The following is a 22983-nucleotide window of genomic DNA, read 5'->3' on the forward strand; positions in this document are numbered from 1 at the left end:
CTCCCCCTTTTCCTGGGGTTCCCCCCCCCAATTCCTCCAGCCCCCGCCCACCACCAGGGGGCGCTCGCTTCGCCCCCTCCCCCCCCAGCCCCAACTCGTCGCTCTCCCACCTGTGACGTCAATGGTGACGTCACGGGGCGGTGCCGGAAGTGGCGGCGAGGAGGGTGAAAGCCGGTACCGAATGGGGGGGGGGCGGGGGGGGTGAACCGGGAGGGGGGGGAGGGGGAGCCCATTTTGGGGGGGCGGGGAGCCCATTTTGGGGAAGGGGAACCCAATTTTGGGGGTTGGGGGGCGGGGGGGGGTCCCCATGGTTGGGGAGGGTCTCAGGGGGTGGGGGGGGAGGGGTCAGGACCCCCCTGATGGCGCTGCCCCCCCCCAGAGGCCGCCATGGCCCGAAGGAGGAAACGGCGGCGGCGAGAGAGCGGGGACGGAGCCGGGGACGGCGGTGACAGAGGTGGCAGCAGTGACAGCAGTGACAGAGGTAACAGAGGTGGCAGCAGTGACAGAAGCGACACCAGTGACAGAAGGGACACCAGTGACAGAGGTGGCAGCAGTCACTCCAGTGACAGAGGTGACACCAGTGACAGAAGTGGCACCAGTGACAGCAGTAATAGAGGTGGCACTGGTCACAGAAGCGACACCAGTGACAGCAGTAATAGAGGTGGCACCAGTGATAGAAGCGACACCAGTGATAGAAGTGACGCCAGTGACAGAGGTAATAGAGATGGCACCAGTGACAGAGGTGGCACTGGTAACAGAAGTGACACCAGTGATAGAAGTGACACCAGTGACAGAAGGGACACCAGTGACGGAGGTAGTAGAGGTAGCACCAGTGACAGAGGTGACAGCAGTGACAGAAGCAACACCAGTGACAGAAGCAACACCAGTGACCGGGGCCACACCAGCGACAGCGGTAGCATCACCAGCAGCGATCCCAGCACCGACAGAGGTGCCAGCAGTGCCAGCAGTGCCAGCAGCGCCAGCAGTGCCAGCAGTGCCAGCAGTGCCCTCAGCGCCTTCCCCTTCAGCCGCCTGCCGCCCGACTGCCAGCTCCACGTCTTCTCCTTCCTCTCCCCGCAGGAGAAGTGCGGGGCCGCGCTGGTGTGCGGCGCCTGGAGCCGCCTCATGCGCTCGCCTCGCCTCTGGCGCGTGGCCGACTTCACCGGCGCCCCGGCCGAGCACCAGGAGGACGCCGACGACGCCGACGACGCCGGCGCCGCCTTCGCGCGCTGGCAGGGCTGGGTGCGCCGCTACGCCTTCCACCTCGCCGCCCGCCGCGCCGCCCCTCGCCTGCTCCGCGCCAGCTTCGACCTGGGCGACCGCCGAGCCGGCTGGGCCGAGTTCCTGCAGGGTTTTTTGGAGAGCGTGCGCTGCGGCGAGCTGCGGGAGCTGGAGCTCGACTGGACCCTCAGCCCCCTTCAACCCCCCGGCCCGCGCCCGCCCGCCGGTGCCAAACTGGAGCAGCTGAGCCGTTTCCAAGCGCTGCTGGAGCTGCTGAGCCTCAAGGCGCCGGGGCTGGCCCGCGCCAAGCTGCCCTTCGACTGGTCGCGGCGCTCGGTGGCCGCCCTCGGCCGCTTCCAGCACCTGCAGACGTTGGAGCTGCGTTACTTCTGGGGCTTCCGCGGCGTGCGCCCCGAGGCGCTGCGCGAGCTGGCGGCCGCCCTACCCCGCCTCAAGACGCTGGTGCTGCACCTCCTGGTGCCGGTGCAGGATTTGGGCACCTCGTACGCCTTGGAGTCGCGCTCCTTGGAGGTGCTGGACGTCTGGCGTTGCCGGGGCTTGGTTTTCGGCCGCCTGGAGCTGCCGGCGCTGCGGGCGCTGCGGGTGAGGAAGAGGACGAGGGGCTTGATCCTGCAGCGGCGCGCCCGGTTGGCGCTGCAGAGCCGCTGGCGCTGCCTCTACGCCCTCCTGCGCGCCGGCGCGCCCGGCCTGCGGCTGCTCAACAACCGCGCGCTGCTGCCGCACTGGCGCGAGCGGCCCTACGACGAGCTGGAGGCCATGCTGCGGCGCGCCTGCTACTGCCCCCGCCACGCCGATACCTGGCTGCTCTAGCGCCGGGTCTTCGTGGCCGGCGTCGCTCCGCGGTGGCCACCGGCAGTTCGAGGTGGCCATCGGCACCCCACGGTGGCCGTCAGCACCCACTGGTGACCACCATGCTCTGACAGTGGGTGCCACACACGTGAGTGTGCCCATGTTGGTGTGACCAAGCCATGGTGGCCGCCACCGTCACACAAAGGTGACTAGGACTACCTAGTGGCCACCATCACTTTGTGGTGGTGGCCATCCCCATGCCATCGTGGCCATCACCCTCCAGTGGTGGCCATCACCCCCCAGTGGTGGCCACCATCCGCCCTTGGAGGTGGCCATCACCATGCCGTCATGGCCATCAGCCCCCAGTGGTGGCCATCACCTTCCAGTGGTGGCCATCACCTTCCAGTGGTGGCCACCATCCGCCCTTGGAGGTGGCCATCCCCATGCCATCGTGGCCATCACGCCCCAGTGGTGGCCATCACCCTCCAGTGGTGGCCATCACCTTCCAGTGGTGGCCACCACCTTCCAGTGGTGGCCACCATCCGCCCTTGGAGGTAGCCATCACCATGCCATCATGGCCATCACCTTCCAGTGGTGGCCACCATCACCCCTTGGAGGTGGCCACCCCCATGCCATCATGGCCATCACCTCCCAGTGGTGGCCATCGTTACTCCATCGTGGCCATCACCCCCCTCCCATGCTGATTGTCACCACCCATGGTGGCCACCACCCCCTGGTGTCCCCATGGTGGCCCTGTGCTGCCACCCACCATCCCCAGGGGCATCGCAGTGTTTCGGGGCACCACAGAGCAGCAGGCACTCCCCCCGGCCACGGGTGCAAGCTTGGAGGCAGTAGAAGCGCCGTGACGGCCCACGGGGACACAACCCAAGACCGGTGACACGGTGACAGCGTGGGGACAGCACGGCTGGGGACGGGGAGGCTGCACGAACCCGTCCTCCCCCACCAGACAGACGCCAGCCATTAAACACACCGATTTATACCGCGCCCCCATGCCTCTGCTGCCCGTGCTACAGCGCGAAGTAGTCGAGGGCGCGGTGGCGGCTCAGGCTTGTGGTCCACACGGCCTCGTCCCGCCCGGCGCCGCGCAGCACCCGCTGCAGCTCCTCCTGCAGCGCCTCCGAGCGCTCCTCGTCCTCCGGGAGGTCCTCGTCGCCGCAGAAATCCACGGGCCGCGGGTAGATGACGAGGCGGAGGGCGGCGAGCGGCGCCGTGCCCACCGCCAGCGCCTTCACCCCCCGTGAGGTCAAGGGGTTGCCAAAAAACCCCAGGTAGCCCAGGCGGGCGCAGCGGCGGAGCGCCGGCAGCAGGGCGTCGAGGTGGGCGTCCGCCAGGCGGCACTCCATGGCGTCCAGGTGGTGCAGGGCGCCCGAGGCCGTCTCCAGGAGCTGGAGGAAGGGCTGCAGGAGGTCCTCGGAGAGGTTGTTGCCGCTCACGTCGAGTTTCTTCAGCGCGGGCGCGTGGGGGCTCCGGATGAGGTAGGCTAGGTCCCCCGGGAGGAGGTGGCAGAAGGGCAGCTCCAGGCTCTCCAGCGGGAGCTGTAGGGCGCTGGGGGAGGAAGAAGGGAGGCCGTGAGGGCTCCGGGGGCAGCGAGCGGACTACAGGCTTTTTGGGGTAGACGTGGCCTACAGACGTTTTTGGGGTAGACATGGCCTACAGGCTTTTCGGGGTAGACCCGGCCTACATGCTTTTTGGGGTAGACCTGGCCTTTTGGGTAAACCTGGCCTACAGTTTTTGGGGTCAACCTGGCCTACAGACCTTTTTGGGGTAGACGTGTCCTTTTGGGTAGACTTGTCCTACAGGCTTTTTTGGGGTAGACGCGGCCTACAGGCTTTTTGGGGTTGACCCGGCCTACAGACCTTTTTGGGTAGACCTGGCCTACAGACATTTTTGGGGTAGACCTGACCTACAGACATTTTTGGGGTAGACGTGGCCTACAGGCTTTCTTGGGTAGACCTGGCCTTTTGAGTAGACCTGGCCTACAGACTTTTTAGGGTAAACCTGGCCTACAGGCTTTTTGGGGTTAGACCTGGCCTAGACTTTTTGGTAAACCTGGCCTACAGGCTTTTTGGGGTTAGACATGGCCTAAAAACGTTTTTGGGCAGACCTGGCCTACAGACGTTTTGGGGTAGACCTGACCTGCAACTTTTTGGGTAGGCCTGGCCTACAGACATTTTTTGGGTAGACGTGGCCTACAGGCTTCTTGGGGTAGACCTGGCCTACAGGCTTTTTGGGTAGACCTGGCCTTTTCGGTAGACGTGGCCTACAAACATTTTTTGGGTAGACCCGGCCTACAGACGTTTTTGGGGTAGACGTGGCCTACAGGCTTTTTGGGGTAGACCTGGCCTTTTGGGTAAACCTGGCCTACAGGCTTCTTGGGCTAGACCTGGCCTACAGGCTTTTTGGGTAGACCTGGCCTACAGACGTTTTTGGGGTAGACGTGGCCTTTTGGGTAGACCTGGCCTACAGCGGTTTTTGGGGTAGACCTGGCCTACAGGCTTCTTGGGCTAGACCTGGCCTACAGGCTTTTCTGGGGTAGACGCAGCCTACAGACGTTTTGGGGTAGACACGCCCTACAGGCTTTTTGTGGTTGACCCGGCCTACAGGTGTTTTTGGGGTAGACCTGGCCTACAGGCTTTTTTGGGTAGACGTGGCCTACAGACTTTTTGGGGTAGACGTGGCCTATAGGCTTTTTTGGGGTAGACCTGGCCTTTTGAGTAGACCTGGCCTACAGACTTTTTGGGGTAGACCTGGCCTTTTGGGTAAACCTGGCCTACGGGTTTTTTTGGGGTCGACCTGGCCTACAGACCTTTTTGGGGTAGACGTGGCCTTTTGGGTAGACCTGGCCTACACACGTTTTTAGGGTAGACCTGGCCTACAGGCTTTTTGGGGTAGACCTGGCCTACAACTTTTTGGGGTAGACCTGGCCTGTAGACTTTTTTGGGTAGACTTGGCCTAAAAACGTTTTTGGGTAGATGTGGCCTGCAGACTTTTTTGGGTAGACTTGGCTTAACGTTTTTGGGTAGACGTGGCCTACAAAGTTTTTGGGTAAACCTGTGCACCTTCTAAAATTTTGGGTAGACCCGCGCGGTGCCAGGAGTTGGACTCGACGATCCTCACGGATCCCTTCCACCTCGGGGCTATTCTACCACTCCGCTCACCCCGCGGGGCGCGCACTCACCCCAGGAGCTGCCGCAGCCGCCCCGAGAGGCGGCAGGAGCCCAGGTTCAGCTCCCGCAGCCGCTGCAGGCGGCCGAGCCCCTCGGCCAAGCGCCGCAGCCCGTCCTCCGCCCCCGGCCGCCGCGCGTCCACGTTGCTGTAGGGCAACCTCAAACTCTCCAACGCGGGGAAGCGCTCGAGGCGCGGCAAAACCTCGACCAAACCCGGCAAGCCCAGGTTGTTGAAGCGCAGGTCGACGCGGCGCAAGCCGGCCGGCTCCAACGCCTCCAGCAAGGCCAACGTGGCGCCCAGGGACAACTCCTCGGCGTGGAAGTCGCGGCAGCGTAGGCGCAGCGCCCCGCCGGCGCGTAGGGCGGCGCGCAGGATGGGGCCCGAGGTGCTGTTGACGAAGAGGTCGACGCGCACCTCCACCGAGGGCGGCGGGGAGCCCCGGTGTCCCCCGGTGTCCTCGCGGCGCTGCGATGACTCCAGGCAGGCCTTGGCCAACAGCACGGTCCCCGACCAGAGGCTGAGGCTGTCGGGGCCCTGCTCAGCACCGTCCTGCAGGGCCGTCACGTCCAGCACCCGGAGGCACGGCCTGGGGCTGTTGGGATGGGGTATGGGGAAGGGTTTGGGGCGGGATCGAGCTGCTCTAGCCCCAAAAAGAGGGAGTCCCAAAGGGGTATCACCTGAAAAAGGGGAATCTCCCAAAAAAAGGGGCAAACCCAAAAAAGGGGGAATCCCCCAAAAAAAGAGGCATCTCCCCCCAAAAAGGGGCAATCCCAAAAAAAGGGGAATCCCCCCAAAAAAAGGGGAAACCCCCCAAAAAAGGGGCATCCCCCAAAAAGGGGGACAACCCCAAAAAAGGGGCATCTCCCAAAAAATGGGGCAGCCCCCCAAAAAAAGGGGGAAGCCCCCAAAAAAGGGACATCTCCCCAAAACAAGGGGAAGCCACAAAAAAAAGGGGCATCCCCCAAAAAAGGGGGGAATCCCCCCCAAAAAAGGGGAATCCCCCAAAAAAAGGGGAATCCCTCAACAAAGGGGCATCCCCCCCAAAAAAAGGGGCAGCCCCCCAAAAAAGGGACAACCCAAAAAAAGGGGCATCTCCCCAAAAAAGGGGCAACCCCCAGAAAAAGGGGCATCCCCCCAAAAAAAGGGGCAACCCGGACAGCCTCCAAAAAAAAGGGGCATCCCCAAAAAACAGGGGAATCCCCCCAAAAAAGGGGCATCTCCCCAAAAAAAGGGGCAACCCCAAAAAAAGGGACAACCCAAAAAAAAGGGGCAGCCTCCAAAAAAAAGGGGCATCCCCCAAAAAAAGGGGAACCCCCCCAAAAAAGGGGAATCCCCAAAAAAAGGGGCAACCCCCCAAAAAAGGGGAATCCCCCCAAAAAAGGGGCAACCCCCCAAAAAAGGGGAATCCCCCAAAAAAAGGGGCAGCCCCAAAAAAAGGGGCAACCCCCCAAAAAAGGGGCAACCCCCAACCCCAGAACCCAACAATTGGCCCCAAAACAAGACCCCCAAGCCCCCACTCCGCCCCCCACAAAAAAAGACCCCCCAAAAGGGGCACCCCCAAGTCCAGGCACCCCATAACGAAACCCCAGGGACCAAAAATCCCGGTGGTGCCACCGGCCCCCACCAAACACTGGCGGGGGGGCTACCACGTGCATGAACCAATCCCAATCCCAAACCCAATCCCAATCCCGATCCTGACCCCAACCCTGATCACTTCCCATCCCAACTCCACCCCCAGCCCTGATCCTGACCCCAATCCCAATCCCAACCCCAATCCCATCCCCTCCCAACCCCAATCCCAACCCTGATCCTGACCCCAATCCCGAGACCAATCCCAACTCTGATTCCGACCCCAATCCCAACCCCAATTACAAACCCCAAACCCAACCCCAATCCTGATCCTGAACCCAATCCCAACCCCAATCCTGATCCTGACCCCAATCCCAATCCCATCCTCTCCCAACCCCAATTCCAAACCCAATCCCAACCCCAATCCTGACCCCAACCCCAATCCCATCCTCTCCCAATCCCAACCCCAATCCCATCCTCTCCCAACCCCAACCCCAATTACAAACCCTAATCCCAACCCCAATCCCAACCCCAACCCTGATCCTGACCCCAATCCCATCCTCTCCCAACCCCAATCCCAACCCCAATTCCAACCCGTTCCAGACCCTGATCCTAATCCTGATCCTGACCCCAACCCCAATCCTGAGCCCAGTCCTGACCCCAATCCCAATCCCGACCCCAACCCCAATCCCAACCCCAATTACAAACCCCAATCCCAACCCCAATCCTGATCCTGACCCCAATCCCAACCCCAATCCCATTCTTTCCCAACCCCAATCCCAATTACAAACCCCAACCCCAACCCTGACCCCAACCCTGATCTCTTCCAATCCCAACTCCGCCCCCAACCCTGATCCTGACCCCAATCCCAACCCCAATCCAGACCCCGATCCCAACCCCAATCCCATCCTCTCCCAACCCCAACCCCAATCCCAACTCCAATCTTGATCCTGATCCCAATCTCAATCCCAACCCCAATCCCATCCCCTCCCAACCCCAATCCCAACCCTGATCCTGACCCCAATCCCAAGACCAATCCCAACTCTGATTCCGACCCCAATCCCAACCCCAATTACAAACCCAATCCCAACCCCAATCCTGACCCCAACCCCAATCCCATCCTCTCCCAACCCCAACCCCAACCCCAATTACAAACCCTAATCCCAACCCCAATCCCAACCCCAACCCTGATCCTGACCCCAATCCCATCCTCTCCCAACCCCAATCCCAACCCCAATTCCAACCCGTTCCAGACCCTGATCCTAATCCTGATCCTGACCCCAACCCCAATCCTGAGCCCAGTCCTGACCCCAATCCCAATCCCGACCCCAACCCCAATCCCAACCCCAATTACAAACCCCAAACCCAACCCCAATCCCAACCCCAATTACAAACCCCAATCCCAACCCCAATCCTGATCCTGACCCCAATCCCAACCCCAATCCCATTCTTTCCCAACCCCAATCCCAATTACAAACCCCAACCCCAACCCTGACCCCAACCCTGATCTCTTCCAATCCCAACTCCGCCCCCAACCCTGATCCTGACCCCAATCCCAACCCCAATCCAGACCCCGATCCCAACCCCAATCCCATCCTCTCCCAACCTCAACCCCAATCCCAACCCCAATCCTGATCCTGACCCCAATCCCAACCCCAACCCCATCCTCTCCCAACCCCAACCCCAATCCCAACCCCAATCTTGATCCTGATCCCAATCTCACCCCCAATCTCAACCCCAATCCCAACCCCAATCCCAAACCCAATCCCAAACCCAATCCCAACCCCAATCCCAACCCCAATCCCGATCCTGACCCTGATCCCTTCCCATCCCAACCCTGATCCCAACCCCGATCTCAATCCCAATCCTGATCCTGACCCCAACCACGATCCAGACCCCGATCCCAACCCCAACCCCAATCCCACCCCACACCCTCACCTCTCATCCCTCCTCATCCCGGCGGCGACGGCGAGCAGCAGCGCCTGCAGGCACCCCTTCCCCGGCGTCCTTCGGGCCCGGCGCGGGCGGCGCGGGAGGCGCAGGACCGGGTAGGGCCAGGAACGCACCAAATCCCGCAGCAGCGGCACCCGCGGCTCCGCCAGCGCCGCCTCCAGCAGCGCCGGGTACAGCTCGGCCGGCAGCCGCGGTAACGCGCCGTGGGCACCGGCGAGGCGGCGGGCGCAGAGGTGGACGAGGGAGCACACGGGCGGCATGGTGGTTGTAGGGTCGGGGGTGGGTGGGGGTCCTAAATGGGGTTTGGGAAGTGGAGGGGGTGGGGGGAGGTAGTGTGAGGGGTGTGGGGTGGGATGCTGGTCTTGATCCCAATTCTCATCCTGATCCTGATCCCAATTCTGATCCTGATCCCGATCCCGATTCGGAGCCCGATCCCGATCCCAACCCCAATTCCAACCCCTATCCCAATCCTGACCCCAATCCTGATCCCAATCCCAATCTCAATTCCAACCCCGATCCCAATCCTGCCCCAATCCCGATTCCAACCCCAATTCCGACTCCAACCCCGATCCCCAATCCTGACCCTGATCCCTGATCCCCATCCCGACCCCGATCCCAATTCCTACCCAATCCCAATTCCTACTCTGATGCTGACCCCAATCCTGATCCCAATCCCAACCCCAATTCCAACCCCAATCCCAATTCTGACCCCAATCCCGATCCCAATCCCAACCCCAATCCCAACCCCAATCCCAATTCCAACCCTGATCCCAATCCCGACCCCGACCCCAATCTCGACCCCGACCCAAACCCCAATCCCAATCCCGACCCCAATCCCAATTCCAACCCCGATCCTGATCCCAATCCCAATTCCGATCCCAACACCCTATCCCAATCCCATTTGTGATCCTAATCCCAATTCCAACCCCAATCCCAGACCCAACCCCAATTCTGACCCCGATCCCAATCCTGACCCCGATCCCAATCCGCCGGCGAGGCGGCGGGTGCAGAGGTGGACGAGGGAGCACACGGGCGGCATGGTGGTTGTAGGGTCGGGGGTGGGTGGGGGTCCTAAATGGGGTTTTGGGAAGTGAGGGGGGTGGGGGGAGGTAGTGTGAGGGGTGTGGGGTGGGATGCTGGTCTTGATCCCAATTCTGATCCTGATCCTGATCCCGATTCTGATCCTAATCCTGATCCCAATTCCAACCCCAATCCCGATCCCAATCCCAACCCCAATCCCAACCCTGATCCCAATCCTGACCCCGATCCCAATCCCAATCCCAATCTCAATTCCAACCCCGATCCCAATCCTGCCCCAATCCCGATTCCAACCCCAATTCCGACTCCAACCCCGATCCCCAATCCTGACCCTGATCCCTGATCCCCATCCCGACCCCGATCCCAATTCCTACCCAATCCCAATTCCTACTCTGATGCTGACCCCAATCCTGATCCCAATCCCAACCCCAATTCCAACCCCAATCCCAATTCTGACCCCAATCCCAACCCCAATCCCAACCCCAATCCCAATTCCAACCCTGATCCCAATCCCAACCCCGACCCCAATCTCGACCCCAACCCAAACCCCAATCCCAATCCCGACCCCAATCCCAATTCCAACCCCGATCCTGATCCCAATCCCAATTCCGATCCCAACACCCTATCCCAATCCCATTTGTGCTCCTAATCCCAATTCCAACCCCAATCCCAGACCCAACCCCAATTCTGACCCCGATCCCAATCCTGACCCCGATCTCTGATCCGCCGGCGAGGCGGCGGGTGCAGAGGTGGACGAGGGAGGAGACGGGCGGCATGGTGGTTGTAGGGTCGGGGGTCGGTGGGGGTCCTAAATGGGGTTTGGGAAGTGGGTTGGGTTGGGGGGAGGTAGTGTGAGGGGTGTGGGGTGGGATGCTGGTCCTGATCCCAATTCTGATCCTGATCCCGATCCCGATTCTGAGCCTGATCCCGATCCCAACCCCAATTCCAACCCCTATCCCAATCCTGACCCCAATCCTGATCCCAATCCCAATCTCAATTCCAACCCCGATCCCAATCCTGCCCCAATCCCGATTCCAACCCCAATTCCGACTCCAACCCCGATCCCCAATCCTGACCCTGATCCCTGATCCCCATCCCGACCCCGATCCCAATTCCTACCCAATCCCTACTCTGATGCTGACCCCAATCCCGATCCCAATCCCAACCCCAATCCCAACCCTGATCCCAATCCTGACCCCAATCCCAATTCCAACCCCGATCCTGATCCCAATTCCAATCCCGACCCCAATCCCAATCCCAATTCCGATCCCAACACCCTATCTCAATCCCATTTGTGATCCTAATCCCAATTCCAACCCCAATCCCAGACCCAACCCCAATTCTGACCCCGATCCCAATCCTGACCCCGATCCCAATCTGCCGGCGAGGCGGCGGGTGCAGAGGTGGACGAGGGAGGAGACGGGCGGCATGGTGGTTGTAGGGTCGGGGGTCGGTGGGGGTCCTAAATGGGGTTTGGGAAGTGGGGGGGGTTGGGGGGAGGTAGTGTGAGGGGTGTGGGGTGGGATGCTGGTCCTGATCCCAATTCTGATCCTGATCCCAATCCCGATTCTGATCCTGATCCCGATCCCAACCCCAATTCCAACCCCAATCCCAATCCCAATCCTGACCCCGATCCCAATCCCAATCTCAATTCCAACCCCGATCCCAATCCTGCCCCAATACCAATTCCAACCCCAATTCCGACTCCAATCCCAATCCCCAATCCTGACCCCAATCCTTGATCCCAATCCCGACCCCAATCCCAATTCCTACCCAATCCCAATTCCCGCTCTGATGCTGACCCCAATCCCGATCCCAATCCCAACCCCAATCCCGACCCCAATCACCTCAACCCCTATCCCAATTCCAACCTCAATCCCAACCCCAATCCCGATCCCAATTCCAACCTCAATCCCAATCCTGACCCCAATTCCAACCCCAATCCCAACTTCAATCCCAATTCCGACCTTGATCCCAATCCCAACCCCAATCCCAATCCTGACCCCGATCCCCAATCCCAATCACGACCCCAATCCCGACTCTGATCCCGACCCCAATCTCAATCCCAATCCCTGCCCCACGGTGGGACCCCCAAAATGGGCACCCGGAGGTGGGACCCCAAATCTGCCCCCCCCCACCCCAAAGGCAGCCCCCCTCACACAGACCCCATAACAAAGTGACCCCCCAGTGGGACCCCCAACCTCTGGCACCCTGAACCCCCCCAAAAGTCACCCCATGGCCCCCCCAACCCAGGAAACCCCCCAAAAAATCCCCCCCAAAACCCAGACCCCAAAAACGGCCCCATAACGAGCCCCCACCCCAAAAAAGACCCCCTAAAACGGGCACCCCCGAACCCGGGCACCCCATAACGAAACCCCAGCCCCCAACCCCCCCCCCCCAAAAAAAAGAGGCGCCCCCAAACCCTAAAACCCCCCCAAAATCCTAAAATCCCCCCCCCAAAATCCTAAGACCCCCCCCCAGCGCCCCCCTCCCCCCGCGCCCTCCTCACCCGCCTCTGCCCCGGCCCCCGCCGCGCTTCCGCGTGTGCGCGCTGCGGCCCCGCCCCTCCCCTCCGAGAACCAATCAGCAACAAGTGAAGTGACAGGATCACGCCCCATTGCTCCGAGAGACAAAGTCTATTGGCTAAGCAGTCTGTCAATCATCTTCCCAACGTTGCTATTGGCTGAGAGCAGCGGAGGAGCGTCAGGCGGCCCCGACAGGGAGGCGGGGCCGCGCCTCGTTGCTAGGAGAAACCGCGGCGGCGCCGCCTCCTATTGGCTGGCGCCGCTGCCCGTCACCCTTTCCGGCGCTGCTATTGGACGGGAGCGGCGGGAGCGGGAAGCTCGAGCTGGGCGGGAAGCGCTGAGGGGACGGGGCCGGTCCTGAGGGCCCGGGACCCCCAAAAAGGGCTCGGGACGCCCCAAAAAGGAACCAAAACCCCCTAAAAGGACCCAAAACCCCCCAAAAAGGGGCTCGGGACCCCCCCGACCCCCTCATGGAGAGGCTGCAGGCGGTGAAGGCGCTGCTGAAGCGCTGGGAGGCGGCGTTCGCGCAGCAGCAGGGCCGCAAGCCCGGCACGGTGCGGCCTAAAGGGGGGGGGAGGCCTCGTTAAGGGGGTCCCCAGCCCCCAAATTGCTGGGTTTTAGCCCCAAAAATTGACGTTTCGCCCGTAGGGAGACGTGGAGGGGGCGCCGGAGGACGTGAGGCGTGAGTTGGGGGGGTGGGGGGGGTTAATTAGGGGGTGTTAATTGGGGGGGGGGGGGGGGGTGAGGGGGTTTGGGGGGATTTGGGGGGGTTGGGGGGGGACTGAGGGGAATTGGGGGGGGGGTTGGGGGGAAATTGGGTGGGATTTGGGGGAATTGGGGGGTCTGGGGGGGTATTGGGGGTTGGGGACAGGGTTTGGAGGGGAATTGGGGGGATTTCAGGGGGAATTGGGGGAACTGGGGGGGGTCTGGGGGTGAAATGGGGGGCGTTTGGGAGGGGTTGGGGGAAAATTGGGGGGTCTGGGGGGGGATTGGGGGAAATTGGGGGAGAATTGGGGGGTTTGGGGGGTGTTTTGGGGGGAAATTGGGAATTTGAGAGGGGTTTGGGGGGGAATTGGGGGGTTTTGGGGGTAATTGGGGGGACTTCAGAGGGAACTGGGGGGGGTCTGGGGGTGAAATGGGGGGCATTTGGGGGAAATTGGGGAGTCTGGGGGAAATTGGGGAGGTCTGGGGGGGATTTGGGGAAATTCGGGGGGGATTGGGGGGCGTTTGGGGGGAAACTGGGAATTCAAGGGGGTTTGAGGGGGAATTGGGGGGTTTGGGGGGGAAATTGGGGGGATTTCAGAAGGAACTTGGGGAATTGGGGGGGTCTGGGGGTGAAAATGGGGGGGGTTGGGGGCGTTTTGGGGGGAAATTGGGAATTTGAGGGGGTTTGGGGGGAAATTTGGGAGGGTTGGGAGGAACTGGGGGCGTTTGGGGGGGAATTGGGGTGGATTTGGGGGGAAATCAGGGGGAATTGGGGAGGTTGGGGGGAAACTGGGAATTCGAGAGGGGTTTGGGGGGGAAATTTGGGGCTTTGGAGGGGGAATTGGGGGGTTTAGGGGGAAAATTGGGGGGGGCTGGGAGGAATTGGGGGGCGTTGGGGTGAGTTGGGTGGGTTTTGAGGGGAATTGGGGGGAATTTTGAGGGAAACCGGGGGGATTTGGTGGGAATTGGAGGGATTTTGGAGGGAAAACGGGGGAAATCAGGGGGATTTGGGGGGAAATCAGGGGGATTTGGGGGGAATTGGGGGGGTTTAGGGCCTGCGGGGTGCCTCACGTCCCCTTTTTAGGGCTGTACCGGGAGTACCGGGCGCTGAAGCACCGCGGGGAGCGATCGGAGCTGCCTGAGGGCAGCCCGGCCACGGAGCAGGTTCGGGGCCGGGTTTTATCCCCCCGGGGGGTCCCAAAACCATCCATTATTAGGGTCTGAGCCCCCCTACCCCAACCACCCCCTTCCCGCGACCCCAAACGCCGCCCCCAACCCCTCCTCCCACCCCCTTCCCGGGACAGTGACGCCGCCAACGCCTTTTTTTCTGCCAAAAACCCACTTTTGGGTTTTTTTTTCTCCTTCTGCAGGACTCGGGCTCTTGGGGCGCGCACCTCAACCGCCGGCCCACGGCCCCAAAACCGGGCGCCCCCCCCCAACCCCCGCCAACATCTTCGGCGCAGCATTTTGGGAACAAGCTCAAAGCCAACCTGGGCGCCGCCATCGAGGTCAGGAGGGGTTTAAAACCCCTCGAATGGGGTTTTTAAACCCTTTAAATAGGGTTTTTAAGCCCTAAAATGCCCCCGAGCCCTAAAAATGACCCCAAATCCTTCGGGGTTTCCCCCCAGGAGAGGCCGCCGGTGCCCAGGAGGACGCTGACCCCACAGCCCACCCCCGTCCCACATCGGGATCCTCGTCCCACGACCCCACGGGGTGACGAGGACGGCGGCGACCCCCCCGAGCTCTTCCTCCCCCCCTCCCTGACCCCACTCATCCTCGCCGGGGGGCCGAAACCTGACCCCAAAGGGGAAAAATCCCGGCGGCTGCGGCAAACGGTGGCCAGGAGGCTGAGCAGCCTCGACGCCGCCTGGCTGCAGCGCTGCCAGGGCGAGCCCGACCCCAAAAAACCCCCCCGGGGGGGTGGCGAGCTTGGGGGCGTTGGGTTTAATGGGGTGGGGGGGGAAAACGTCGCCCCTATAAGGCTCTGCGCCCCGCAGCGGGGGGCTGAGGGGTCTGAAGGAGCTCGGGGCGAGACCGAGGGGGGTGAAAAAGGGGTTGGGGGCAACGGTGACCCCGCAGAGGGGGTCTGGGGGGGCGAAGGTGGCCCCAAAAAGCTCCCCGGGGGCGCAAATAGGGTCGGAAGGAAAAGGGGCCGCGGGGACAGCGGGGTGGGAGGCGGCGAGGAGCCGGCGAGGAAAAAAAAAGCCGAAAATCTCCTGGGAGAGGTGGAGGAAGAGGAGGAGGAGAAGAAGCCGAGGCCCCCCCGCAGAGCTGCTGCCGCCAGGTAGGGTCCCTCGGGGTTTTTTTTGGGTTTTTTTTGGGGGGTTTTTGGTTTTTTCTTGTTTTTTGGGTTTTTTTTTGTTTGTTTTTTGGGGTGATTCGCCCCGATTTGGCGTGCCCGGAACCCAGACAGCGTCACCTCGCGCCCGAGCACGCGGGGAGAAGGAGTCGAGAGATTTTCCTGCCCTTTTTTAGGTCGTTTTTTAAGTTTTCTTACAGAAAATTCGCTTTTTCTGCATTTTTTTCCTCATTTATGGGGCGAGGGGCTTATGGGGTCGCCCCCCCGCGCCCCTTAAAACCCACGGGGGCTTGTGGGGTCGCCCCATAAAACCCCCAGCGCGGCCCCGGGGGCAGCCCGCAAGAGGAGGACCCTTTTTATACGGCACCAAAATCCTTTTAACCCTTTTTCCCCGAATTCTACCCCATTTTTGGGGGGCCGTATTCACGGGGTCGTGCTTATAGGGCCGCGTTTTTCTCCCCCCCACCACAGACCCCCCCCGGGGAACTTCGTGCGCCTCAACCTCCGCACCCGCTCCCACGTGCGGGGCTGGGCTCTGCGGGGGAGACACCTCCGCCGCCAGGTAAAAAAAAAAAGACACAAAAACGGGTCAAAAAACCGCAAAATCGGCGCCCGAAAACGCAAAAACGGGTCAAAAACCCGCAGGATCGGTGCCCGAAACCCCTTTTTCCTTATTATTTTTTACTTTGTAGGCGTGGAAGGAGAAATGGCAGAAGAAGGCGGCGCGGTTCGGTGGCGGCGGGGCCGCCTCGCCCCCCCTGTCGCCAAAAACCACCGAAATGCCCCAAAAAGAGGATGAGGAGGGGGATGAAGATCCCTTACCCACCCTGGCCGAGGTCGCCCTCAGGACCAACAGCGTCTGCCCGGAGCTGTGGGGTGAGGCCTCGTGGGGGGGGCTCCGCGTGCCCTAAATACCATTTTTGGGGTTCATTGACCCTTTTTGATTAATTCCCAGCAGAATTTGGTCACCCGGGGGGGGTCCCGGCCCCCCCGGAGGCGCCCCCCGAGCCCCCCGCCCCCGTGGAGCCCCTCTACACCCTAGGGCCGGGCGGGAAGCTGCGAGGTGAGCCCGTTCCCCGACCCCATTACTCACTTAAACCCCTTTACCTTCCCGGGGGGGGGGCGCAAACCCCTTTTTAGGCTTTTTTCACCCAAATTTCCCCCCCCCAGAGACCCCCCCGGAGGTGCTGGAGGCTCTCCAGGAGCTGGGCTTCGCCTCCTTCCGCCCCGGCCAGGAGCGAGCCGTCATGAGGATCCTCTCCGGTACCCCTCCCTCTCCCCCTAAAAACACCCCCAAACCCCTTTTTTTTTAAATTTTTTAATTTTTTAATTCTTTTTTATTACTTTTATGGTTTTTTTTTATTTTTTGGGGCCCCCCCCGAGGTCTTTCCACCCTGCTGGTGCTCCCCACGGGGCTGGGCAAGTCGCTGTGCTACCAGCTCCCCGCCTACCTCTACCGCCGCCGCCGCTCGCCCTGCGTCACCCTGGTGGTCTCGCCCCTCGTCGCCTTGATGGACGACCAGGTAACAGCCCCCCGAGGGTGACAACAGCCCCCCGAGGGTGACAACAGCCCCCCGAGGGTGACAACGACCCCCTGAGGGTGACAACGACCCCGTGAGGGTGATAACGACCCCCCGTGAGGGTGACAACGACCCCGTGAGGGTGACAACGACCCCCTGAAGGGTGACAACGACCCCCCGTGAGGGTGACAACGACCCCCCGAAGGGTGACAACGACCCCCTGAAGGGTGACAACAACCCCGTGAGGGTGACAACAACCCCCCGTGAGGGTGACAACGACCCCGTGAGGGTGACAACAACCCCCTGAGGGTGACAACGACCCCCTGAGGGTGACAACAGCCCCCTGAGGGTGACAACAGCCCCCTGAGGGTGACAACGACCCCGTGAGGGTGACAACAACCCCCTGAAGGGTGACAACGACCCTGTGAGGGTGACAACGACCCCGTGAGGGTGACAACAACCCCCTGAAGGGTGACAACGACCCCGTGAGGGTGACAACAACCCCCCCCGAGGGTGACAACGACCCCGTGAGGGTGACAACGACCCCGTGAGGGTGACAACAACCCCCCGTGAGGGTGACAACGACCCCGTGAGGGTGACAACGACCCCCTGAAGGGTGACAACGACCCCCGTGAGGGTGACAACAGCCCCGTGAGGGTGACAACAGCCCCGTGAGGGTGACAACGACCCCCTGAAGGGTGACAACGACCCCCGTGAGGGTGACAACAGCCCCGTGAGGGTGACAACAGCCCCGTGAGGGTGACAACGACCCCCTGAAGGGTGACAACGACCCCCTGAGGGTGACAACAACGACCCCATAGGTCTCGGGGTTGCCCCGGGGGCTGCGGGCGGCCCGCGTCCACTCCAACATGAGCAGGGCGCAGCGGGAGGCGGCGATGGAGCAGGTAGGGGACGTTTTTGGGGACCCGGGGGGGCCACAAACTTTAGGATCAAGCCCCCCCACGCCCCCTTGTCCCCCCCCAGGTGAAGCGGGGCGAGGTGCACGTGCTGCTGCTGTCCCCCGAAGCCCTGGTGGGGGGCTGGGGGGGCTCCCGGGCGGGGTCCTGCTGCCTGCCCCCCGCCGCCCAGCTGCCCCCCGTGGCCTTCGCCTGCATCGACGAGGCGCACTGCGTGTCCCAGTGGGCGCACAACTTCCGGCCCAGCTACCTGCGGCTCTGCAAGGTGTGTGGAGGGGGGGGGGGGCCTCTTCTTCCTCGCCTCCTCATCCTCCTCCTCTTCCTCTCCTCCTCTTCCTCCCCTCCTCGCGTCCTCCTCTTTCCCTCTTCCTCCTCGCCTCCTCCTCGCCTCCTCTTCTTCCTCCTCGCCCCCTCCTCTTCCTCCCCTCCTCACGTCCTCCTCACATCGCCCTCCTCTTCCTCTCCTCCTCACCTCCTCCTCTTCCTCTGTTCCTCTTCACATCCTCCTCTTCCTCGTCTTCCTCTTCCCCCTCACGTCCTCATCTTCCTCTCTTCCTCCTCACCCCCTCCTCTTCCTCTCCTCTTCCTCTCCCCCTCATGCCCTCCTCTTCCTCCTCACATCTTCCTCACATCCTCTTCTTCCTCACGTCTTCCTCACGCCCTCCTCTTCCTCCTCTCCCTCTCCTCTTCCTTTCTTCCTCTCCTCCTCTTCCTCCTCACGTCCTCCTCTTCCTCATGTCTTCCTCATGTCCTCCTCTTCCTCCTCGTCTTCCTGCTCTTCCTCACATCCTCCTCTTCCTCTCCGCCTCACGTCCTCCTCACCCCCTCGTCTTCCTCTCCTCCTCTTCCTCTCTTCCTCACCTCCTCCTCTTCCTTTCTTCCTCTCCTCCTGTTCCTCTTCCTCCTCACGCCCTCCTCTTCCTCTCTTCCTCTCCCCCTCATGTCCTCTTCTTCCTCCTGTCTTCCTCTCTTCCTCTCCTCTTCCTCACGTCCTCCTCTTCCTCTCCGCCTCATGTCCTCCTCACCCCCTCATCTTCCTCTCCTTCTCTCCTTCTCTTCCTCCTCTCCCTCTCCTCTTCCTTTCTTCCTCTCCTCCTCTTCCTCCTCACGCCTTCCTCTTCCTCCTCACATCTTCCTCACGTCCTCTTCTTCCTCCCCTCCTCTTCCTCTCCGCCTCACATCCTCCTCACTCCCTCGTCTTCCTCTCCTCCTCTCCCTCTCCTCTTCCTTTCTTCCTCTCCTCCTCTTCCTCCTCACATCTTCCTCACGCCCTCCTCTTCCTCTCCTCTTCCTCACATCCTCCTCACATCCTCCTCTTCCTCTCCTCCTCATGTCCTTGTCTTCCTGCTCTTCCTCACATCCTCCTCTTCCTCCTCACATCTTCCTCACGTCCTTCTCTTCCTGTCTTCCTCCTCATGTCCTCCTCTTCCTCCCCTCCTCTTCCTCTCTTCCTCCTCACGTCTTCCTCCTCACCTCTTCCTCTCTTCCTCACATCTTCCTCGTGCCCTCCTCTTCCTCTCCCTCTCCTCCTCACCTCCTCTTCCTCTCTTCCTCACCTCTTCCTCACCTCTTCCTCTGCTCCTCACCCCCTCCTCTTCCTCTCTTCCTCTCCTCCTCTTCCTCCCCTCCTCTTCCTCCCCCCCCAGGTGCTCCGCGACCGCCTGGGCGTGCGCTGCTTCCTGGGGCTGACCGCCACCGCCACCCCCGCCACGGCCCGCGACGTGGCCGCGCACCTCGGCGTCCCCCAGGCCGAGGAAGAGGAGGGCGAGGAGGAAGAAGAGGAGGAAGAGGAGAAGGAGGAGGAAGGCCCCACGGGGCGCTGCTCCGCCCTACCCCCAAACCTCCACCTCTCCGTCTCCATGGACCGCGACCGCGACCGGGTAGGGGCGAGAACGAGGCGGGCGACCCCCGACGGGAGGGCACAGAAGCCCCCTCCTCACCCTGGGGACCCCCTCCTCACCCTGGGGACCCCCTCCTCACCCTGGGGACCCCCTCCTCACCCTCGGGACCCCCCGTTCTTGCCCTCAGGCCCTCGTCTCCCTGCTGCGGGGGGAGCGTTTCGGCCGCCTCGCCTCCGTCATCGTCTACTGCACGCGGCGCGAGGAGACGGCGCGCCTGGCCGCGCTCCTCCGCACCTCCCTGCGAGGCACCGAGCCCCCCGAGCCCCCCAGCGACACGGGGACGAACCAAAAACGAGGTAGGGAAGCAAACCCAACCCCCCCCGAGCCCCCCGAGACCCCCAACGACACGGGGAGGAAGAAAAAACGAGGTTGGGAAGCAAACGCGACCCCCTCGAGGTCCTTTGAACGCCTCGACGCCCCCAAATCCTTCCGGATTTTTATCGTCTACCCCTTAAACTCTTAATTATGAAGTAGAAAAGTGAGAATTGAAGCTGATTAGGGTGCGAAATTGATAAATTAATTGTTTTTTTTGGTAGGGAAGGGCACGCCGACGTGGGTGGCGGACGCTTACCACGCGGGGCTGAGCGCCGCCGAGCGCCGGCGGGTGCAGCGGGGTTTTATGGCCGGCCGGCTGCGGGTGGTGGTGGCCACGGTGGCTTTCGGCATGGGGCTGGACAAGGCGGACGTGCGGGGCGTGGTGCACTACAACATGCCCCAAAACTTCGAGAGTTACGTGCAGGAGGTGGGGAGAGCCGGGCGGGACAGGAAACCGGCTCACTGCCACCTCTTCCTGCACCCCGAGGTGAGATCCTAAAACAAAAAAAAAAAAAAACACAAAAAACAACGAAAAAAAAAGCTCGAGGTCTCGCCCCAAAAGTTTAGGGGCGTTTCGAAGAGCCTCGAGGATTTTTGGGGGGGTCCTCACTCAGCCCTAAACCACCCGGGGAGCCCTAAAAGGAGAGAAAGGGACCCAGGAGGGGGGCAGCCAAGCCCTGGTGTCCCCCGCGGGTGCTTCCTATGGGGTCACGGCGCCGTCCCCTTTCCCCCTATTATTTTTTTTTATAGGGTGAGGACCTCCACGAGCTTCGGCGGCACATCTACGGGGCCACAGTCGATTTCCTCGCCATCAAGAAGCTGCTGCTGAAGGTTTTCTCCCCCTGCAAGTGCCGGGAGCTCCACCAAAAACACCGGGAGCTCAGCGGGGTGAGGAAAAAGGGGTCAAAAGCGGGGGCTCCCCGCTGCGCTTTTTTGGGGTCCCCGCCACCCAAAATATTCCCCTCGGGGCGGGGAGCGGCCGGGATTTGAGCCCCAAACGCCGGGGTTTGAGCCCGAACGCCTCGAAGGAGCTGGGAGGGGACCGGGCAGGGCTGTGGGGGCGCCCCAAAAGGGGGTGGGGGCGGGATGGGACCGGTCCCCGCGCCCACCCCACAGGACGCCGAGGTCGAGGACGCCGCCGCGGCGCGGCCCCAACGCGTGTGCCACATGCACGAGCGCGCCCTGCCCGTCCGGCCGACGGTGGAGGAGCTGGATCTGCGCGAGGAAGGTGAGCGGGGCCGCGCCCGGTGCCACGGTGACCCCAAAAAAAACCCAAAAAACCCCACACAAGTGTCCCCCCTCCGCCCCACACAGGCATCGAGACGCTGCTGTGCTACCTGGAGCTGCACCCGGGGCGCTGGCTGGAGCTCCTGCCCCCCACCTACTCCTCCTGCCGCCTGCGGTGCTACGGCGGGCCCCGGCAGCTCCGGGCGGTGGCGCGGAGGTCAGAGCGGGCCGGGAGGGGGGCAAAACATCCCCTTTTAGTCCCGTTTTTTAACTTTTTTTGCCTCTTTTTTGCCCCTCAGCTGCCCGCCCGTCGCCGTCTTCCTGGCCCGCGAGCGCCTGGCGGGGCGGCCGCACGCCGGCGCCGCTTCCCTGGAGCTGGACGTGGTGGAGCTGAGCGACTCCATGGGTTGGGAGGTGCCCCTGGTGAAACGAGCCCTCCGCCGGCTCCAGTGGGACCCCCTCCTGCGCCCGGGGGGCGCGGGGAACCCGAGGGGGGCGCCCCAAAACCCGCCCTCGGCCGCGGGGAGCGGCGTGGTGGTGGAATTCGCCGAGCTCGCCTTCCACCTCCGCGCCTACGGCGACCTCTCGGAGGAGGAGCTGGATTCCCTCTGCGAGTTCCTGCACCGGAGGGTGGTGGCACGGGAAAAAGCGGCGCTGGGCCAGCTGCGCGCCTGCTTCAGGGCCTTCAAGAGGTGGGGAGAGGGGGTGGAGCCCCCCAAAACGCCCCCAAAACGCCCCCAAATTCGTGGTTTGGGTCCGTTCTGGTGCCGCAGTGGGGGCTGATGGGGTTTTTGGGGTCGTAGCGTGGCCTTCCCGAGCTGCGAGCCGCACCCCGAGCGCCTGGAGGAGGAGAGGAGCTCGCGCCTCAGGGCTCTGCTCCAGGACTACTTCCAGAAGGATCCGCCGGCCCCACAGGACTGCGAGGATGAGGAGGATGAGGAGGAGGAGGAAGATGAGGAAGATGAGGCCCAGGTGCGCGCCGACGTCCGCCGCTTCCTCGCCATCCGCCAGGACGAGAAGTTCTCGGGCAGAGCCGTCGCCAGAATCTTCCACGGCATCGGTGAGCGGCCGCGGGGCCTCGCGCCCACCTCCGGGGTTCCCCGTTTGGTTTTTTTTTTGGGCTGAAACGGGCTGATTTTGGGGGTTCCGCCCCGCAGACAGCCCCTGCTACCTGGCCCAGGTCTACGGGCGCGACCGCCGCTTCTGGAGGAGGCACCTGCGCTTCGACTTCTACCGCCTCGTGCGCCTGGCCACCCAGGAGATCCTGGCGCTGCGCTGAGACCCCAAAAACGACCCCAAGGAACCTTTGGGACACGGGGGAGGCGCTGGGAAGCCCCCCAGGGGGGCGTGGGACCCTCGTTTGGCCCCGTTCCCCCGCGTTTAAGCGGTTCCAACCTCCCCTGGGGGCGTGGAGCGGGCCCGCTGCCAGATTTTCTCTTGGAATTAATAAATCGAGAAATTTTTAAAAATAAATCGAGAAGTTTTTTAAAAATAAATCGAGAAATTTTTTTAAAAATAAATCGAGGAGTTTTTTAAAAATAAATCGAAGTTTTTAAAAATAAATCGAGAAATTTTTAAAAATAAATCGAGAAGCTTTTAAAAATAAATCGAGAAGCTTTTAAAAATAAATCGAGAAATTTTTTAAAAATAAATCGAGAAATTTTTTAAAAATAAATCGAGGAGTTTTTAAAAATAAATCGAGGAGTTTTTAAAAATAAATCGAGATATTTTTAAAAACGAATCCTCTCCCGTGGCTCCCGGTGTTCCTCCCCGTCCCGCCGCGCGCACCGCAAT

At 61.8% G+C, this 22983-nt stretch overlaps 4 protein-coding genes and 1 long non-coding RNA gene across 5 annotated transcripts; 3 read left to right on the forward strand and 2 right to left on the reverse strand.

The window, feature by feature from the left end:
• The first annotated feature begins 134 nt into the window (after positions 1-134).
• Positions 135-3038, forward strand: LOC311431209 (uncharacterized protein). Its single transcript, XM_084508534.1, has 2 exons — positions 135-174; positions 380-3038. The coding sequence occupies exon 2, from the start codon at positions 388-390 to the stop codon at positions 2050-2052; it is 1665 nt and encodes a 554-aa protein (XP_084364660.1). The 5' UTR covers positions 135-174; positions 380-387; the 3' UTR covers positions 2053-3038.
• LRRC14 (leucine rich repeat containing 14) lies at positions 3013-12308 on the reverse strand. Its single transcript, XM_084508542.1, has 4 exons — positions 12290-12308; positions 8728-9034; positions 5231-5812; positions 3013-3597 (listed from the first exon to the last, which is right to left on the reverse strand). The coding sequence occupies exons 2-4, from the start codon at positions 9000-9002 to the stop codon at positions 3060-3062; spliced, it is 1395 nt and encodes a 464-aa protein (XP_084364668.1). The 5' UTR covers positions 9003-9034; positions 12290-12308; the 3' UTR covers positions 3013-3059.
• Positions 4064-4806, reverse strand: LOC311431250. The gene is made up of 2 exons (XR_014689315.1): positions 4727-4806; positions 4064-4672 (listed from the first exon to the last, which is right to left on the reverse strand). It is a non-coding gene; the product is annotated as an uncharacterized lncRNA (long non-coding RNA).
• Positions 12309-12626: 318 nt separating the features above from the next.
• Positions 12627-15298, forward strand: LOC311432481 (ATP-dependent DNA helicase Q4-like; the record flags this gene model as incomplete). Its single annotated transcript, XM_084510927.1, has 5 exons — positions 12627-12859; positions 12954-12987; positions 14095-14174; positions 14381-14518; positions 14639-15298. Exons 1-5 carry the CDS (start codon positions 12776-12778, stop codon positions 15296-15298), a joined length of 996 nt encoding a protein of 331 aa, XP_084367053.1. The 5' UTR covers positions 12627-12775.
• A 489-nt stretch (positions 15299-15787) lies between these two features.
• RECQL4 (RecQ like helicase 4) lies at positions 15788-22601 on the forward strand. Its single transcript, XM_084508529.1, has 16 exons — positions 15788-15871; positions 16002-16185; positions 16265-16372; positions 16480-16572; positions 16693-16832; positions 17651-17734; positions 17814-18011; positions 19393-19626; positions 19775-19943; positions 20184-20449; positions 20713-20850; positions 21079-21190; positions 21277-21406; positions 21489-21881; positions 21993-22249; positions 22347-22601. The coding sequence occupies exons 2-16, from the start codon at positions 16089-16091 to the stop codon at positions 22466-22468; spliced, it is 2541 nt and encodes an 846-aa protein (XP_084364655.1). The 5' UTR covers positions 15788-15871; positions 16002-16088; the 3' UTR covers positions 22469-22601.
• The last annotated feature ends 382 nt before the right edge of the window (positions 22602-22983 follow it).

Source organism: Aythya ferina, assembly GCF_964211825.1.
Source record: "Aythya ferina genome assembly, chromosome: 2".
In the NCBI taxonomy this organism is placed as follows: Eukaryota; Metazoa; Chordata; class Aves; order Anseriformes; family Anatidae; genus Aythya; species Aythya ferina.

Bases quoted from the DNA above. Each gene is read 5' to 3' on its own strand.
- LRRC14 (XM_084508542.1), bottom strand. From the start codon at position 9,002: ATGCCGCCCGTGTGCTCCCTCGTCCACCTCTGCGCCCGCCGCCTCGCC. The intron at 5,813-8,727 runs GTGAGGGTGTGG...CCATCCCAACAG, and splicing joins GGGATGAGGAGGGATGAGAG to CCCCAGGCCGTGCCTCCGGG. The intron at 3,598-5,230 runs GTGAGTGCGCGC...TTCCTCCCCCAG, and splicing joins CGGCTGCGGCAGCTCCTGGG to CGCCCTACAGCTCCCGCTGG.
- LOC311431209 (XM_084508534.1), top strand. From the start codon at position 388: ATGGCCCGAAGGAGGAAACGGCGGCGGCGAGAGAGCGGGGACGGAGCC.
- RECQL4 (XM_084508529.1), top strand. From the start codon at position 16,089: ATGCCCCAAAAAGAGGATGAGGAGGGGGATGAAGATCCCTTACCCACC. The intron at 16,833-17,650 runs GTAACAGCCCCC...ACGACCCCATAG, and splicing joins TCGCCTTGATGGACGACCAG to GTCTCGGGGTTGCCCCGGGG. The intron at 21,882-21,992 runs GTGGGGAGAGGG...TTGGGGTCGTAG, and splicing joins TGCTTCAGGGCCTTCAAGAG to CGTGGCCTTCCCGAGCTGCG.